We start from the raw sequence: 19,711 nt of genomic DNA on the forward strand, positions 1-19,711 counted from the left end.
GAGATGGACATCATTACCCTAAGTATATGTAAGAAGACACAAATGGTGTGAGTCTACTTTGTGTACAACCAGAGACATTAAAAAAAATGTTCTCTATATGTGTAATATATATGTCATATGTAACAAAATTAGAATAAATAAATTAAAATTAGAATAAAAATGAGAATAAATAAATTTTTAAAAATTTTTTAAAACAGGGCATAAGACATGTGTAATAAGTATGACAATAATGTGCATGTGTATTGTCTCTTCCCATAATTCTGAAGGTCATATGTGAATTTTTGAAGGTTATATGTGAATTCACAGAACTTAGACAATAATTCTCATTAGAGAATCAGCGGCCACCATCTTGGAGAGCTGAAGTATCCACCGCCACTCTCCGACAGACTGCAACAATAAAACAGGTCTGTGTCACTCAGCCCATCCCCCATACATCGGGGAATCCACATAAAACCTCTCCTAGGCTTTCCGGGGGAGGGAGTATCAGAGTGAGCCCACATAAAGACTAGGGGAAAACTAGAGACACCTCACCTTCAACTCCCCCTCCCATCAGCAGCCAAAACAAAACCTGTCTAGCCAGCGCTGGGGGAGGGACAAGCAGAAAAAATCAAAACAATACAGTGCCGGGGATCCCAATAGCCAATTGTGCGACCCCGGAGATCCGGGCTGACTGATTCGCCCGGCCTTCCCCGCGGCTACAGAAGGCGGGGCACCACAGACAAGTGATTAATTAGCAAGCAGGGAGAAAAGTGGCTGCAATTCTGTGGAATCCTGCTGGATGAGCCTGCACTGACCCCCGGGCTGAGTACGAGATTTCAGAGGGGGAAGGAAGCGGTACAGTTCTATCCCCCACAACGGGAACAAAACAATAGAGTGCCGGGGTCCCCAATAGACACCCTCCACACCCAACAAACGGCAGGTCCAGAGTACAGTTTGAACTGCCGAGAGCCATCACTCAGGGGAAATCTGGTCTAGCAGGAGAAACCAAGACTAGCAGGAGAAACTAGGGGACTAGAGGCCAGGCCCTCGCGACTGGGCGGCTGGAAACCGCAGGCCCGCCGGCGACAGTTCACCCATTGCCTGCGTAACTGGGCGGTAGGAGAACGCCCGCCCGCCGGCTACCGACCGCAGGACGGGGTGCCTAGAGATCGCCCGCGACAGCCGGCCCGCTGCCCGCGGGACTGGGTGGCTGGAGTCCACGCCCCCGCCGGGGACCGATCACCCACCCGCTGCCTGAGATACTGGGCGGCTGGAGACTGCCCGCCTGCCTCGACGGGGAGCTGAAACCAGTCACCCCCAGCAAGGAGCCTGGGGCCCGTCAAAGCAGAGTAGTGACGTCACTGGAGCTCGGCCGTTGAAATTCCTTCCCAGCAGAATCCACGTTAGCAGGCACAGTTTAACAACACAAAGAAGAAACAACAGAGTAATACAGAACAAAAACAAATCTATAGAAGAGAGCAGAAACACGGCAATCAAATAGAGCTGGAAAGTAACGTGGACAACATGAGAAAACAAGGGTAAAAAGGAGTACAAACAATACAGGACAACTTAATTCTACAGGAGGACCTAGAAACATCAGAAGCAGAAATAGGGAATGAACTCAAGGCCTACCTAACTCGAATGGAAAGGAATATTAGGGAAGACATGAGACAGCAAGTCCAAGCAATAAAAGTATATTTTGAAAACGAATTAAACAAACAAATACAAATGGCAAAGAACGAGCTCTACCAGGAGATAGAGATCTTAAAAAAAAAATCAAACAATAATCCTAGAATTGCAGGAAAATATAAACCAAATTAAAAGCTCAAACAAGAATATTACAAACAGACTTGATCAAGTAGAAGTCAGAACATCAGATAATGAAGACAAGTTTTATCAACTTGAAAAGAATATAGTCAACACAGAAAAGATGCTTAAATCCCATGAGCAATCTATTCAAGAGATATGGGATGTCATAAAAAAAACAAATTTGAGGGTCATCGGGATAGAAGAAGGCACAGAGACTCAAACCAAAGGAATGGACAGCATATTAAATGAAATAATTCTAGAAAACTTCCCAGAGATGAAAGATGAAATGGATTGCCAAATCCTGGAAGCCTACAGGACCCCAAACATTCAAAACCACAATAGACCAACTCCAAGACATATAATTATGAAGATAGCCAACGTACAGAACAAGGAGAGAATATTAAAAGCTACGAGAGAATATTAAAAGCTACAAGAGAAAAGAGGCAGATTACATTCAGGGATAAACCAATTAGGTTAACAATTGATTTCTCATCACAGACTTTGAAAGCGAGAAGATCCTGGAATAATGTATTTCAAACGCTGAAAAATAATGGATTCCAACCAAGAATACTGTATCCAGCAAAATTAAGCTTCAGATTTGACAATGAAATTAAAATCTTTCACGATAAACAAAAGCTAAAAGAATTCGCAGCAAGAAAACCAGCACTGCAAAGCATTTTGAGCAAAATACTACAAGAAGAGGAATTGAAAAATAGTGCCCAAAACTAACAGCAGGAGGTATCTCAGTAAAGGGGGAGGAAAATAACCAAAAAGTAAAACCAGCCAAACTAAAATAAATAAATAAAGAATCATGACTGGAAGTACAAATTATATCTCAATTGTAACCTTAAATGTTAATGGCCTAAACTCACCAATCAAGAGACATAGGCTAGTAACCTGGATCAAAAAAACAAATCCAACAATATGCTGCGTTCAAGAGACTCATATGATAGGAAAAGACATACACAGGCTGACGGTAAAAGGTTGGGAAAAATCATACCACTCACATGGCCCTCGGAAGCAAGCAGGAGTGGCCATACTCATATCGAATAAAATCAACTTTAAACCTAAGTTAATCAAGAAGGATAAAGAAGGACACTATATCCTGTTAAAAGGAACCATCCACCAACAAGACATAACAATTATCAATTTGTATGCACCAAACAATGGAACTGCAACGTTCATAAAACAAACTCTCCTCAAGTTCAAGAGTCAAATAGACCACAAAACAATAATTATGGGTGACTTCAACACACCGCTCTCGCCATTAGACAGATCCTCTAGACAAGAACTGAATAAAGAAACTATAGAACTCAACAGCACAATCAATAACCTAGACTTAACCGACATATATAGAATATATCAACCATCATCAAGTGGATACACGTTCTTCTCAGCAGCACATGGATCCTACTCAAAGATAGAGCATATATTATGCCATAAGGCAACACTTAGTAAGTATAAAGGCGTGGAGATAATACCATGCACCATATCTGATCACAATGGAATGAAATTGGAAATCAATGATAAAAGAAGGAAGGGAAAATCCTACATCACATGGAAAATAAACAATATGTTACTGAATGATCAATGGGTTACAGAAGACATAAAGGAGGAGATGAAAAAATTCTTAGAGACAAATGATAATACAGACACAACGTACCGGAATCTATGGGACACAATGAAAGCAGTTTTAAGAGGAAAATTCATCGCCTGGTGGTCATTCCTCAAAAAAAGAAAAAACCAACAAATAAATGAGCTCACACTTCATCTCAAAGCCCTAGAAAAGGAAGAGCAAAACAACAGCAAATGTAGCAGAAGGCAAGAAATAATTAATATCAGAGCGGAAATCAATGAAATTGAAACAAAAGAAACTATTAAAAAAATTAACAAAACTAAAAGTTGGTTCTTTGAAAAAATAAATAAGATCAACAGACCTTTAGCCATGCTAACGAAGAGAAGAAGAGAGAGAACTCAAATTACTAACATACGGGATGAAAAAGGCAATATCACAACAGATGCTACAGAAATACAGAAGACAATTAGAAATTATTTTGAAAACCTATATTCCAATAAAATAGAAGATAGTGAAGACATCGATAAATTTCTTAAGTCATATGATTTGCCCAGACTGAGTCAGGAGGATGCACACAATTTGAACAGACCAATATCAATGGATGAAATTGAAGAAGCCATCAAAAGACTACCAACCAAGAAAAGCCCAGGACCGGATGGGTATACAGCAGAGTTTTACAAAATCTTTAAAGAAGAATTAATACCAATACTTTTCAAGTTATTTCAGGAAATAGAAAAAGAGGGAGCTCTGCCAAATTCATTCTATGAGGCCAACATCACCCTGATTCCGAAACCAGACAAAGACACCTCAAAGAAAGAAAACTACAGACCAATATCTCTAATGAACCTAGATGCAAAAATCCTCAATAAAATTCTGGCGAATCGAATACAAAAACACATAAAAAAAATTGTGCACCATGATCAAGTAGGATTTATCCCTGGGATGCAAGGCTGGTTCAATATATGGAAATCAATAAATGCTATTCACCACATCAACAGACTTAAAGACAAGAACCATATGTTCATCTCGATAGATACAGAAAAAGCATTTGACAAAGTACAGCATCCCTTTATGTTCAAAACACTAGAAAAACTAGGGATAACAGGAACTTACCTCAACACTGTAAAAGGTATCTATGCTAAACCTCAGGCTAGCATCATCCTAAACAGAGAAAAACTGAAGGCATTCCCTCTAAAATCTGGAACAAGACAGGGATGCCCTCTATCACCACTTCTATTCAATTTAGTTCTCGAAGTACTAGCCAGAGCAGTTAGACAGACAAAAGAAATTAAAGGCATAAAAATAGGAAAAGAAGAAATTAAATTATCGCTATTTGCAGATGACATGACAATATACTTAACAGACCCAAAAGGGTCTACAAGGAAGCTGCTAGAGTTAATAAATGAATTCAGCAAAGTAGCAGGTTATAAAATCAACACGCATAAATCAAAGGCATTCCTGTATATCAGCAACAAAACCTCTGAGATGGAAATAAGGAAAACCACTCCATTCACAATATCCTCAAAGAAAATAAGATACTTGGGAATCAACCTAACAAAAGAGGTGAAAGATCTATACAATGAAAACTACAGAACCCTAAAGAGAGAGATAGAAGAAGATCTCAGAAGATGGAAAAATATACCCTGTTCATGGATAGGCAGAACTAACATCATCAAAATGGCGATATTACCCAAAGTTCTCTACAGGTTTAATGCGATGCCAATCAAAATCCCAATGGCATTTCTTGTTGAAATAGATAAAGCAATCATGAAATTCATATGGAAAAACAAAAGACCCAGAATAGCAAATTCTAAGCAGGAATTCTAAGCAGGAAGAGTGAATCTGGAGGTATAGCCATACCAGAGTTCAAACTGTACTACAAAGCAATAGTAACAAAAACAGCATGGTACTGGTACCAAAACAGGCAGGTGGACCAATGGTACAGAATAGAGGACACAGAGACTAATCCACAAAGTTACAACTATCTTATATTTGATAAAGGGGCTAAAAGCATGCAATGGAGGAAGGATAGCATCTTCAACAAATGGTGCTGGGAAAATTGGAAATCCATATGCAACAAAATGAAATCGAATCCCTTTCTCTCGCCATCCACAAAAGTTAACTCAAAATGGATCAAGGAGCTAGATATCAAATCAGAGACTCTGCGTCTGATAGAAGAAAAAGTTGGCTCCGATCTACATATAGTGGGGTCGGGCTCCAAATTCCTTAATAGGACGCCCATAGCCCAAGAGTTAATAACAAGAATCAACAAATGGGACTTACTTAAACTAAAAAGTTTTTTCTCAGCAAGAGAAACAATAAAAGAGGTAAATAGAGCCTACATCTTGGGAACAAATTTTTACAATGGGACTTACTTGAACTAAAAAGTTTTTTCTCAGCAAGAGAAACAATAAAAGAGGTAAATAGAGCCTACATCTTGGGAACAAATTTTTACCCCTCACACCTCAGATAGAGCCCTAATATCCAGAATGTACAAAGAACTCAAAAAATTAAACAATAAGATAACAAACAACCCAATCAACAAATGGGCCAAGGACCTGAACAGACACTTCTCAGAGGAGGACATACAATCAATCAACAAGTACATGAAAAAATGCTCACCATCTCTAGCAATCAGAGAAATGCAAATCAAAACCACCCTAAGATACCATCTCACTCCAGTAAGATTGGCAGCCATTATGAAGTCAAACAACAATAAGTGTTGGCGGGGATGTGGGGAAAAGGGTACACTTGTACACTGCTGGTGGGACTGCAAAATAGTGAGGCCAATTTGGAAAGCAGTTTGGAGATTCCTGGGAAAGCTGGGAATGGATCCACCATTTGACCCAGCTATCGCCCTTCTTGGACTATTCCCTGAGGACCTTAAAAGAGCGCACTATAGGGATACGGCCACATCAATGATTATAGTGGCACAATTCACAATAGCTAGACTGTGGAACCAACCTAGATGCCCTTCAATAGACGAATGGATAAAAAAAATGTGGCATCTATACACAATGGAGTATTATGCAGCACTAAGAAATGACAAAATCATAGAATTTGCAGGGAAATGGATGGCATTAGAGCAGATTATGCTAAGTGAAGCTAGCCAAGCCCTAAAAAACAAATGCCAAATGTTTTCTTTGATATAAAGAGAGCAACTAAGAGCAGAACAGGAAGGAAGAGCATGAGGAAAAGACTAATAGTAAACAAAGAGGAATGGGGGGAGAGAAAGGGAGAGAGAAGGGAAAGCATATGGAAATGGTAGGAGACCTTCAATGATACACAAAATTATAAGAGCTTATGAGGGGCAAGGGGGAGGGGGGAAAAAAGGGGGAGAGAATTGAACAACAGCAGGGGAGGTAGAGAGGGAAGATGGGAGGGGAGGGGAGGGGAGGGGGGATAGTAGGGGATAGGAAAGGTAGCAGAATACAACAGTCACTAATATGCCATTATGTAATAATGTGAGTATGTAACAGTTGTAATTCTGCAATCTGTATTTGGGGTAAAAATGGGAGTTCAAAACCCAATTGAGTCTAATGTACGAAAGATGATATATCATGAGCTCTGTAATGTTTTGAACAATCAAAAAAAAAAAGAAAGTCTCTACCATAAAGCCGCAATTTGACAAAAATGAATACACATCTCAAGCTAAAAGATATCTCCTTCCTTTCCTCTTTTAGAGATATTCCAGTTCTACTTCTCTGACCCTCTATGTCATTGCTAACTCCTCCTCTAACTCTATAATGTGAGTTTCTCCAAAGTTCAGGCCTACAATTCTTTTTGCTTTCTGCACTCTCTCCCACAGTGGTCCCATTCCTTTTTTAGCTTCAGCTTTCTCCTTAGCCTCTTCTCTACAATTCAATTACCATCCTAAGAGACCATCATACATTTAAAACAAATTGCTGGTAAGGGACACCAAAACACAATTAGAGAGGAGGAATTAGTTCTGTTTTTTGTAATAGCACAGTAGGGTAATTATTGGTTAAAACAATCTATGATGTATTTCAAAATGACTAGAGAGAAAAGTACAAAATAACCAACATGTAAAAATGATTAATGGTGGAAGAAATAGAAATGCTTATTGCCCTGATTTGATTATTGCGCATTGTATACATGTATAGAATTATTATAATATACCCCATAAAGATATACAAATATTATGTCTCAATAAAAAAATTTAAAATAAAAAAAAATTCTCATTAGATATAACTTCTTAAAAATAATTCAGTTTCCATTTATGTAAGAAATACCTACATGTCTCCAGCATACACAAACACTTTCCTATTTTAACCAGATTACCAAAATGACTTTAAATAAATCTCCATGGATTACAATTCAATTGTGTTTTACAAAGTGAATAAATAAAGGTAAACAAAAATTGGAAAAAACAAAAAGCCTATAAAAAACATTACTGGAGGGCTGGGGTTGTGGTTCAGCGGTAGAGCGCTCGCCTCACACGTGCGAGACCCTGGGTTCGATCCTCGACACCACATACAAAAATAAACAAGTGAAATAAAGGTGTTGTGTCCAACTACAACTAAAAAATAAATAATAATAATAAAACATTACTGGGACAACTGAAGATGTTTTGATATGAAATTTTTTCTTAAGTAATGTATGAAGTTAAACTTTTTGAGTGCAATAATGACATTATAGTTGGTTATGAAGGAGAATTTGTTTCTTCCTAGGAGATATATATTGAGATAATTAGGACTAAATGGTTAGCCCCCATTCCACCTACCAGAGTGATGCCCTTCCCTCAGATAGTAGCCTAGATGTTACTTCCTACAAAAAAAACCCTCCAGGAGACCAGTCCCCAATCATGAAACTGAAACTGAAACTCACTTTTAAATAAATAATAGATATAAAATTTTGTATTTCTGTAGCTCTCTATACATCTATCAATCTATCTATCTGGATGTAGAAATATAAATATAGCAAAATTTAACAATTGTTGAATCTAGATGAAAGATGAGTCATTGTACTCGTATTTCCCCTTTTCTGTAGGTTTGAGATTTACAAAAACAATTTGGGGTCAGTAAACAAATTCCTCTTTCTGTGTTTTCAACTTTATATATGTTGGTACCTTACTCAACATACCCCATCAATCAACAAGTTCTGCTTTTTATAGCTCCTGAATAGCATTTGACTTTCACATCAGACTCTTCTGCACTGGCAGATCATTGCACCAGCCTTCTAATTGTATTCTATTCCTGTTTCCAGCCTCACCCACCTCTACTTCCAAACCATCCGCAAAAAGTACAAACATAGGGGCTGGGATTGTGGCTCAGCGGTAGAGCACTCACCTAACTAGTGTGAGGCGCTGGGTTCTATCCTTAGCACTACATAAAAAATGAATAAAATAAAAGTATTGTGCCCGACTACAACTAAATAAATAAGTAAATTAAAAGTACAAACATAAAGGTCATTTTCAAAATACCAATCATATCATGTCATGTCTGTGATTGAAACATGCAATGACTCTCTCCAGCCCTCAAAACAAATGTCAAGACTATAACCTGGCTTCCCAATCGCCTCCTGATATGGTTCAGGCTTTGGTGATTCAGAGTCACCTTTTATTATTCCTTTTCCCCTTTGCAAAAGAATTCTCTGTCTTACTACAAATTAATATCTTAGTGCACTATACATACTATTTTTGTACAAACTTTGCATTTTGTATTCTCTTTCAAGAAAATTACTTTCCTAGCCCCCATTCCACCTACCAGAATGATGCCCTTCCCTCAGATAGTAGCCTAGATATTACTTCCTACAAAAAACCCTCCAGGAGACCAGTCCCAAGCATGAGATATGTGCTCCCTCCACACTTTTCTCTTCCTCTCAAAGCACTGAGCAATTACAAAGTAATGAAGTTTACTTTGAGTATGCCCCTCTGGTAGGGAAAGCCTGAATATAAGTGGTTTTCAATTTCCACAGGATGGACATCCAATAAATATTTGTTGTAAGAAGGAGCAAATTAATAAATGTATTGAAAGTATTATTTTCAATATAAATGCAAATTTTCTTTTAACTATTTATTTTTTAGTTGTAGTTAGACACAATATCTTTATTTTATTTATTTTTATGTGGTGCTGAGGATCGAACCCAGGGCTTCGCACATGCTAGACAAGTGTTCTACTTCTGAGCCACAACCCCAGCCTCATGAATGTAAATTTTCTACATTGCAGAAGAGATGTTTATCAATTTTTCTGATAATAGCAAGTTTGTGAGGATCAGAGTACAGAATGATGACCAAGAGCATAAAATAATAATGTGTAAAATAACTTGGGAAAATTAGAGAAAAAAGTTTGAATAGAGATTAGTTTAGAGTTGTTTACAAAGAGAAAGAGACAAAAACTGGCTACCAAACTATGTTGGGCAATGTTCCAGCTCTACCAATAGTTCAAATGAAGAATGACAAATCCTTTATTCTGGATGTTTGTTTCATCATATGTAAAATGAAGACACTGAAATAGTCCACTACAGTCTCTCTCTTAATGCAAAAACTCCAAGGACTCCAATGAAGAAACACTACTTAGTAGGACAAAGTATCTACAACCCAGTACTATTTAAATTCAGCATACATTTAGAAGTAGTACCACAGATGCTTTGTTATTATGGTACATTGACATTTTAGTAACATTTATCTTTGCATTGAATTATGGCATAAAGTGTCCACAAAGCCATTTGCTGTGACTTCCCCCACTACAAACACAGTTCAATTTTTCCATTCTTGAGACCTATACACACACCCACACAAATATACACATTTTTTATTTCAGCATGTATTATGCAATATTCTATAATTTTCTTATTTTTGCTGAGCAGTAAATCTTGGCAATCTTGTAAAAGTCTTCCTTATTCTTTTTAACAGATGAGTTGTACAAGTATACCATAATTTATTTATCCACTTATCTGCTCATGAATGTTTTTTTTAATATTCCAGTTTATAGACAAAGGTATAATAATATCCTTGTGCATGGATCTTTCTCTGAACACATCAGAATTTATTCAGTGTAATTTGTAGAAATCGAATTGCTAGCTCAAAAAACAAACGTGATATTTATGTTTGAAATATAATAGCTAATTGCCTTCCCCAATAAGCTTTGCCAATTGACAGTCTTAGCAATTGTGCCCATTTTCCTGATTACTTGCCAACAGTGAATATTATTGATCTTTTTAATCTTTGACATTTTGACAATTGAAATAAGGAAGTTTTGTTTTTTAATTAGAGTTTTAAATCAAATTCCTAAGGAAGTTAAGTAATTTTTCACGTGATTCAAAGCTATTTGGCACTTTCCCTTGAAGGCATAAACTATAGTGTAGTTAAGTAGATTCTATGCAAAATAAAGCTACATATGATACATATATGTATGTACATATATGTATAAGTGCATAAAATGCACTGAAAAGATACAGCATTAAAAAACAATTATTGGGAAGAATGTCATGGATATAGGTAAGCCATGTCAAGAGGGGAATTTCAGGCTTAATTTGGATTTCTTACATTGGGAATAAAATATTCTAATTTTTCAATGATGAAGGGATTATTAAATAGGAATCATAAAAATACATGTAATTATATATGATCTACTCCTTTTTTATTTGTTTGTTGGCTCTCCTTTTACTTCCAGGAAATAATCCTATTTGGTATTTGTTTCTTGTACCAATTAGAGTTGTTTCTCACTTCCTTGAAGGATTTCCCTGGGGTCCAGTCTTAGACACCCTGCTCTCTCCTCCAGAAAGCTCATCTCACTTACACCTGTGTTCTTCCCTTCAGTATCTAAGTTGAGATCCTCTCACACTGACTTCCGTCTCATAGCTTCTCTGGCTCTTCTAACCATTTTTAAACAATGCCATTGTACTTAACAGATCCTTTGTGATAAGAATAAAAAAAAGGAATGTACAGGAAACTATGCTAAAAGAGGATCTTATTAAAGTGCTGAACCAGCAGACTTTCCTGAGGCAGTGATATTTAACCACGGATATGAGGTGAAGTTAGCTGGGAAGTTGTTGGGGAATGGGAGAGAAATACTCCAATGAGAATATGTTCAAGTAAATAGAATACTGTTGGTATGACAGTAATGCTCCAGTGTCAGATGATTTTTGTGACTGACTTGCCATAAATCCAAACCAAGCACCTGTGTGTGTTGGGAGTTGGGGAGCAGGGGTGTAGACTGGAAGAAGGAGTCCCCAAAAGAGAATTTCCATTTTTCGCAGTCTTAGAAAAGAAACACAGAAAATCAGTTCTTAGTCTAGAGTAAAGGAAAATATTTTCTGCTATCTCTGGGGCCAAAAATCAATTTGACCTATAGACTCTAAGGAATGGGTAATCTGATGCATTTCCAGGATATTGAAGAGCTGAGAGCTGCTCCATGGCCACATAAATGTGGCCCAAAGTGAGAAAATAGAACAAGTTAGCAGAAAATTTGAAGAAGGGTCTGAAGTAGCACTGCCTAATAGAACTTTCTATAATATTCTATCATCTCTGCAGTCTAGTGTCAGAGTGACCAGCCTAATGTGGACATAGAGTACTTGAAATACAGCTCATACTTATGAGGAACTGATTTTTTAAATTATTTTATTAAGTTCCCATTTTATTTAATTTTAAAAACCACATGTAGCTTGGGGGCAGTGGGCAATACAGTTCTGCAGCAAAACTAGTATGACAACCAGCCTCAGGTGGATTTAGAGAATTAGAGAAAGATACAAACACACACAGGAGGTAGAGAAGTAGGGAAAACCAGCAGCCCCTGTCGTCCTCAGCAAAGAATGTCAGCACCCAGAAAATTCAGATTCCATCCAAGTATATCCAAAAATGGTGGTGAGATGTGATGGGGGTAGAAGAGACTCTAGGATTTAGTCCTAAACACATATGAGCTACAGCCTTGGGAAAAGGTCAGAAATCATCATCGAAGCTGGTGGTGACTTGATTGGATATTGGTAAAATATGACAAATGTGAGATCCAAATGGCTCAAATCACAGTTCTTACATTGTCCATTTTCTTGTCTAATCTTCAAGAAATTTGAAAAAGCAACTGTACCATGGTCCACAGGTCCAGTTAAATTGCTCTACCAGTGATTAGCAATGGACATCTCTGCCTTCCTTTCTCCTTCCTTTATAGCAAGCTTCTTAGTTGCCTTTTCTGTTCTAGTCCTGGCCAAAGCTCAAAGTTAAAACATTTGCTCCCCCAAATCTCTCTTTATCACCTCCTCTGATCCAGATTCATTTTTATTTATAAGCATCCGTTACAAAAGTACACAGAGAAATTGGAAAAGGCGTGAAGCTATTAGAACTTGCCACAAAGTTCAGCATAAAGGCTGCAGCATGTGGGAAGACACATTTTTTTATCTGTACTGACACGGTTTCACTTCCTTGATTTTTGGTTATGACACCGTTTGCAGTCCATCACCCATGAATTTTAACAAGAGAAGCAAAATCACCAAAGAATTCCTCTGCCATCTTCTATTGTGCCAGCTTTAGTGAAATTGGATTTGTCCTCATGCTATCACCTTAATGCTAAGGAAGGAGACCTGCAGAGCTTCACTGATTTTCTGCTGCCACCAAAAATAGGTGTTTTTATTCCACTAAGGGAGCTGGGTGAGGAGCACTCTGACCTGCTGCCTTTGTTCAGCAGGTGATGAATTGACTGAGGCTACTGAATGTACTCTTCAATGTATAATAGAGTTATTGATTAAGCTTTACCTGTTTACTTTCTCACAAGTCTCCATCGAGATGCCTTTAGAAAGAAACCAGAATTAAAAAAACAATGGGATATTCTTATTTTTGCCTTTCATTCTTCAACCCTTCTTTGCATTGATTTTACTGTAGGCATTGTTGATTATCTGCTGATTATGCATCAACTCCAAGTTAGCAGAGCCTCAACCTGTACACTATTGACTTAACATGCTTGTTTTGTTAATGAAGTTTTTATCCTATTTGATTCTTGTTCCTTAAAGGAGTATCATCCCAAAGGAAGTCTGCGGTCAGTAGAAGTCACACAAGAGCATGCACTGAAAATGGACAATCTGCCTCTGAGTCCTGGCTCTGACCCATGGGGGAATTCAATTAAATATTTTTGAGTCTCTATTTCCTTATGTGCAACCGGGAAATAAAAATGTCTGCCTTGATTAGGTTTCAGACTGGTGAGAGGATCAAATAACATCATGCTCACAGAAGTGCTTTATAAAAATCTTTCCCCAGATGAAAGGTAATACGTTTTTATTCATCACTTTCACCTTCACTGATTTCCAGAATTTTAGTTCAGTTACAACAAAAGTTACAGGTGATAAGAAAAAATTATGGCAAAGATAAAAGAACAAGAGTCATATAATAGAAATAATGAATAATTGTTTCAGAAGATCTAAGACTAGTTGTATGGATTGAACAGTAAGCTTAGTTTTAAACTAAGTCAAAACACAGAATATAATCAGGCACACGGCTCTCCTAACATTACAAATGAAGTATGTTGATTTGTTAGGAGAGATGGGAGGTATTACCCCTAAACTCTAAGAGGATCATTGGTGAGATTTTTTTCTGAGAATACACCTTTCTATACTTCCCTTGCAATTAGGTGTGGCATCTGACTGAGCTCTAGCCAATGAGATGATCTCTACAGGCTCCCCTTTGCTTTCCCATATTTTCTAGCTTGGAGCATGACAATCTGGGAAAGCAGAAGAGGGAAGAAGCTTAGGTAGGACCTGAATCCCTAATTAGAGCTGTTTACAAATTAGAAATATCTGCTTTCTACTTTACATGAGAAAGAAAGAAATCTCTATCATGTTAGACTGTTAATTATAGCATTGGTTTATTGTAACAAAATACCTGAGGCATCTTATTTAAGAAGTATATAGAGTTTTATTTTTTATTCTCAGGTCTGAAGGTTCTAGTCCATGATTGGATGGCCCCATTGGTTTGGGCCTCTGGTGATGGTAGCATATTATGATGAAAGTGTGCAGCCAAGCAAACTACTCAGGCACAGAGACAGGAAAAAGTGAGACTGAAAGATGGGGGTCTTACAGTCCCCTTTGAATGCACCCTCAATGACCTAAAGACCTCCTACCAGGCACTACTTCTTAAAGGTTAATAGTATCTCCTCTTATCACCCGTCTGGGTTCCAAGTCTTTAACACACAGACATTTGGGAGAACATATCCATATTGAAACTATGGTGACATCTGTGTACAACATAATATGACATTTTGGTCAAGAATGGACCACATATATGAAGGTGGTCTCATGAACTTCTACCGCTCAATGATGTTGTCGCCATCTTGGTCTGTGTAAGTATACACCATGATGTTCACACAATAATTGAATTGCCTAACAGCGCATTTCTCAGAATAAGTGCTGGAACTAGGTGATGCATGATAGTATTTAGTACAATTTGCAAACCCCAAAAGACCAAAGATTTTCTAATTTGAAACCTTATTGAATAACACTGTCTTAATTTTATATTTTAACTATCAGTCTTATCTAAGAAAAATTTTTAAATGATCTTCAAGGACTATCCCACATTTTATCAGAGACAACAAAAGCTAAATGTTTTGAGAGAAGGGACTAAAAACAATTGAGTAATTTTACTTACATGTTTGAGATTGTGGTGTCTGGGGTGGCAAGAAAAGAAGCAAATGATGAGAATAGTCCACAATATGAGGCACACCCCATAGGTCCTGTTCTTTTGGGTACCTTACTAGTGAACATACAGAAACATACAAAGAGAAGCCCTAGAGATTTCTGGGCCCTTTATAAATTGAAAGGAAGCTTGACAATTTAGAAAGAAGGACAAATCGTGGGAAGGTAAAAAAAGAGGCAGATCTGACTTTCCATATTCCCTTCAAACTTAGCTTGCCTGGCAGGGTACCAGAATCCTCATCTTTTCTTGTTAAAGCAAAGAATACAGTTCACAGGCCCTGCTATAGGATCTGTCTACAGGAATGGTGGGAATTTTATAAAGATAATCAAGAATGAAGGTACCATAAAATCTATAAATGTAACTATTTTATTACTTTTTAAACACTTGCCAATTTTGTCTCCTGAACTTTTCTGGTCTTTAGAGATTAAAGTATCACCAGAACATTATGTTTAGATTCCATCTACTCCAAAGACATGTTTGTTCCAAGAATTCTCACTGGATGGTCTCTAGGGACTTCCTGCTAGGATTGTAGCCATGTTGTTCTCACACTGAACTATTCTGAGCCTTTCTACTTTGAGCATGAATACCTCCTGTGTTCCATGAGGCTTAGGAGTTTTTGTTTCTACAGAAAGTGGGCTTGGGGAAGTGGTAGCATACAGTAGATAATGCGGGGCCAGTCCCTGCCTCTGCACCTATAGCCTGGCCAGAACAGATATGCCAAGAAGAACCCAGTAGTGAAAAGCAAACTATGCTCCCAGATCAAACAGGCAACAGAGAATCCAGCATCACAGACAGAACATCCCACCACTGAAGTCAACAACAGAAAATAAAAGTAAGGAAACTTTGGATGACTACATAACCAGATGCCCAGAAGAAACTTAATACATATATACATATATATACATAGCCCCAGTGCGTCCTTTCAAAAATCTCATTTCCCTTACGCCATAATTTTTACTTCTCACCATTCCTATAAAATCATCAACCACACTCAGTCTGTCTCATACAATAGCTGGCGTTTGAAGTTTCTAAGAAAATGTGAAATAAGGTTGACATCAAAAATAATATGAACATCCAGAGACCATGTCATTTCTCTAAGCCTTGCAAGTTCTACAAGAAAGTTTGGGTAACAACCATTTTATAATTCTATGAATAATACAAGTTTCACTCCCTTCAGGATGATATATGGCCTTTTGACACCACCACTTGAAAGAAAATTAAGTCCACACGCTACTGTTCTCATCCTTCTCTCCATGTAACTTCTTTGTTCCAAAGAACAGAACCAAGACATTAATTAGAATCTTTTGCCCACTAATAAAATATGAAATGGGAGATAGAAAATTATGTGGGTTTTTTTTCCATGTCTATGTAACTATTTGCCTTTTCAACACTTATTGCTAACTATTTCCTACCGCACACACACACAAAAAATAACAACAACAACAACAACAAAAAAAACAGTAGCAAGTATCATTGGAAGCTTAATTTTCTTTAGGAAATAAATAAATTTGAATCAAGATAATGTTAGTGGGCTGGGATTGTAGCTCAGTGGCAGAGCACTTGCCTCCCAAGTATGAGACACTGGGTTCAATCCTCAGCACCACATGAAAATAAATAAAATAAAGGTATTGTGTCCATCTATAACTAAAAACTATATATTTTTTAAAAAAGATAATGTTAGAGGTCACGGAGTTCAACTTCTACTGGCTGAATATATAACATCTAATGTTAATTGAGAACTTACCCTGTGTGGCAAGCACTCTTTCAAGAGCTTTCCAAATATTACCTCACTTAATCCTCACACACACACACAAAAAAAAAAAACAACAACAACAAAAAAAACAAAACAACAACCAAAAAAACCCTGTTATTCCCAGTTAGAAATAAAGGAAACAGATCCAGAGATGTTGATGTGCACAAGGTCACATTGTAAGTGGCAAAGCTGTGATTCTTACTCATTTGTACCATTATACAGTGAACATAATAATTTGTTTTATTCCTAAATGTTAATACTAGGATTAATTTGGTTTGGGACATTTTATTTAGAGATATATGGAAAACATTCACTGTACAATTCAAAGACCAAACTTCCTGTCTTTCATTAAGCCTTGCCCCTGCTATTTAAGGAGATGGACTTCAGCTAACATCTGACAACACTTCAGTCCCAAATAAGCAAGTTATGTAAAAGCAAAACAAACAAAGCAAAATAAGAGATAAAGGAATCTGGTGCCAGAATCACAGGATTTCTAAGAGTGTGTCTTTAACTCTTGGAGCACAAACCAGTGTCTCTGGAGCTTCAGCTGCTGAGGACATGCTTTCCTTCGGCCGCAGTTTTCCCCTGTGGCCTGTGGACCTCACATTTGTGACAGATGGCTGCATTTCACGGGAATCATCCAGCATATCATCTTCTCGAGGTGTCCATGCTGTGTTTGGAATTCACATTTACTCAAGGGTCTCACTCTTAGTATTGGCTATACACTTGTCACTAGATTGTTCCTGTCTATCTCTGTTGAATGGTTTAAAAATGGATGAGCTTCATTGTTTCTTGAAAGTACACCTGCAAAGCTCGGTTGGGGAAAAAAAAATTGTCATAGACTCTTTGTTCACAGAAGCTCGGAATTGCATCCTTTTCTTCCTTTGTGTCCATCAGCATCTGCTTTTCCAACTGGTAATTTCAAAATTAGTGGTCCAACTTTGATAGGTTGAATCTGTAGCTTGAAAAGACACCCACTCCCAACCCTCTGCCGTAGTTCCAATAACACATCAATGTTATGATGTTAACTCTCCTAAAAGATTCTAACATTCAAATTCTTTGTGTTCTTAACAGCAGAACAAAACTGCCATATATCTTTCTGAAGTTAAAGTCATCCTAATCCATTGTTACATTTTTCTGATTGTCCTCAAGCTATCAAAAGGCTGGCTATGTCTATCAAAATATGCCAAATTCATTTGAGGGCATTGGGTATGGAGCAGCACTGAAATCTTTCAGACAAAATGCAGTTAGAAAAATAGCAAATACATAAAGGTTAAAATGAGAAAAAGTATAAGACGGAGGATATCTTTGCTCCTAAATATGATAGATTCTATTATAAAGAAGTGATCTATATTATTGGGACATCAATTTATTAATGAAGAATCTAAGTTGTTATATACAAAAATGGGGTATAGCAGAATTTTAATGGTTAGCAACTCTTTTTGGTTTTTGTTATTTCTTCTTTCTTTCTTTTCTTTTTTTTTTTTTTTTTTTGATAGCTTTAAAGACTAACTGCCAGTTACAGGTTAATATAATTGTTACATTTCATGTTTTATAAATTTCAAGGTTGTATCGCAAAATATTATATGTCTATTTCAAACTAATATGGATATTCCAAGCACCCCTTTGGGGACTTTATGAAGCCCTGAGATCATATTTTAGTGAACATAATGAAACAGAAAGGATGGAGGCTCAGGTCTACCTAAATTGCACAGCACAGAGGGCATTTCTTCCTACCCACATTTGAAACTAAAACCACTTTGATATATGCTGTTCATTATGCATAGCTGCAGAATTTCAAATTAATTAACTAAGATAGGGAAAAGGAAATTATTCATTTGTAGTTAAGTTCCGATGGTTTATTTTCTATGTGGAATTAAAATTAAAACTTCTAATTTTATTTTATGGGCATTGCTCCAGGATTTACAAGAAGCATGAAAGGCAGGTCCCTCGTATGGGATCTTGGGGACAACAAAATGCCAAAATCAGCTTTGAAAAAGAGTTGTGCCACTCCAGGTGAGGCAGGAGAAAGTTTTTGTAAACCGGATGTTCAAATTTGTATTTATTTAGTTTTATGTACATACCAAATACAAGAACAGTTACTGGGAATTACCTCAGTTATCTGGCTTTTCTCATTTATAACCAAATTTTTGGTTTCCCCAAAATATGTTGATTTCAAAAACAAATGTTGCCCAAGAATAAATTGTCCTTCCTTGACAGTAACAAAATTCATGTGCAGCAATTTCAAACTAAGTATTATTATTCATCCCAGAGAACTGAGGGATAAAGTTAACAAGTACATGATGTTAAAGCTGGGTCTCATTATTTTCAATTCCCTGCTGTAATCATTAAATATATTAAAAATACTTTTTAAAAGAAGCCTCTTTCTGATTCATCCTAGTGTCCTTTGTGAACCACTCAAACTCTCTGGTCTACAAGCATGACGCTTACCTCGAAGGCCTTCTGTATCTTCACAAAGTCATCCACGCTGAGCTGGTTTTCAAGCAGGCCTGTGCCATAGTCTCTCTCTACAGTCACACTTTCTGTCCTCTCTGGGCTCTTTGGCTCAGGCTGGGAGCCAGTGCTTAAATCAAGTGCAGCATTTTGGTAACTCATCATAGCTTCACCTCTTTGGGGGCCTTCAATTCTTTCTGAGGCTTTTTTTCCCCCCATTTCAACAGGTGCCTTTGAAAAGAAACTCAATTTAGCAATAGCATCCCACAAAGAGGGCTGGGGATATAGCTCAGTTGGTAGAGTGCTTGTCCCCAGCACCAAAACAAACAAACAAAAATTCCAAAAGAGCTGGGCATGGTGGCACACACCTGTGATCCCAGCGGTTTGGGAGGCTGAGGCAAAAGGATCATGAGTTCAAAGCCAGCCTCAGCAAAAGTGAGGCACTGAGACCCTGTCTCTAAATAAAATATAAAATAGGGCTGGGGATGTGATTCAGTGGTCGAAT

At 37.4% G+C, this 19,711-nt stretch overlaps 1 protein-coding gene across 1 annotated transcript in view; it reads right to left on the reverse strand.

The window, feature by feature from the left end:
- WDR49 (WD repeat domain 49) overlaps positions 1 to 19,368 on the reverse strand; it is a gene marked incomplete at both ends in the record, with an annotated part of 149,249 nt that extends 129,881 nt beyond the window's left edge. Inside the window, one exon of the mRNA XM_081300726.1 lies at positions 19,204 to 19,368. Coding sequence (XP_081156852.1) covers positions 19,204 to 19,368 — 165 coding nt within the window. The remainder of the gene's footprint in view (positions 1 to 19,203) is intronic.
- Positions 19,369 to 19,711: the final 343 nt, after the last annotated feature.

The sequence above is a fragment of the Spermophilus citellus genome (genome assembly GCF_964194105.1).
Source record: "Spermophilus citellus genome assembly, chromosome: 7".
NCBI lineage: Eukaryota > Metazoa > Chordata > Mammalia > Rodentia > Sciuridae > Spermophilus > Spermophilus citellus.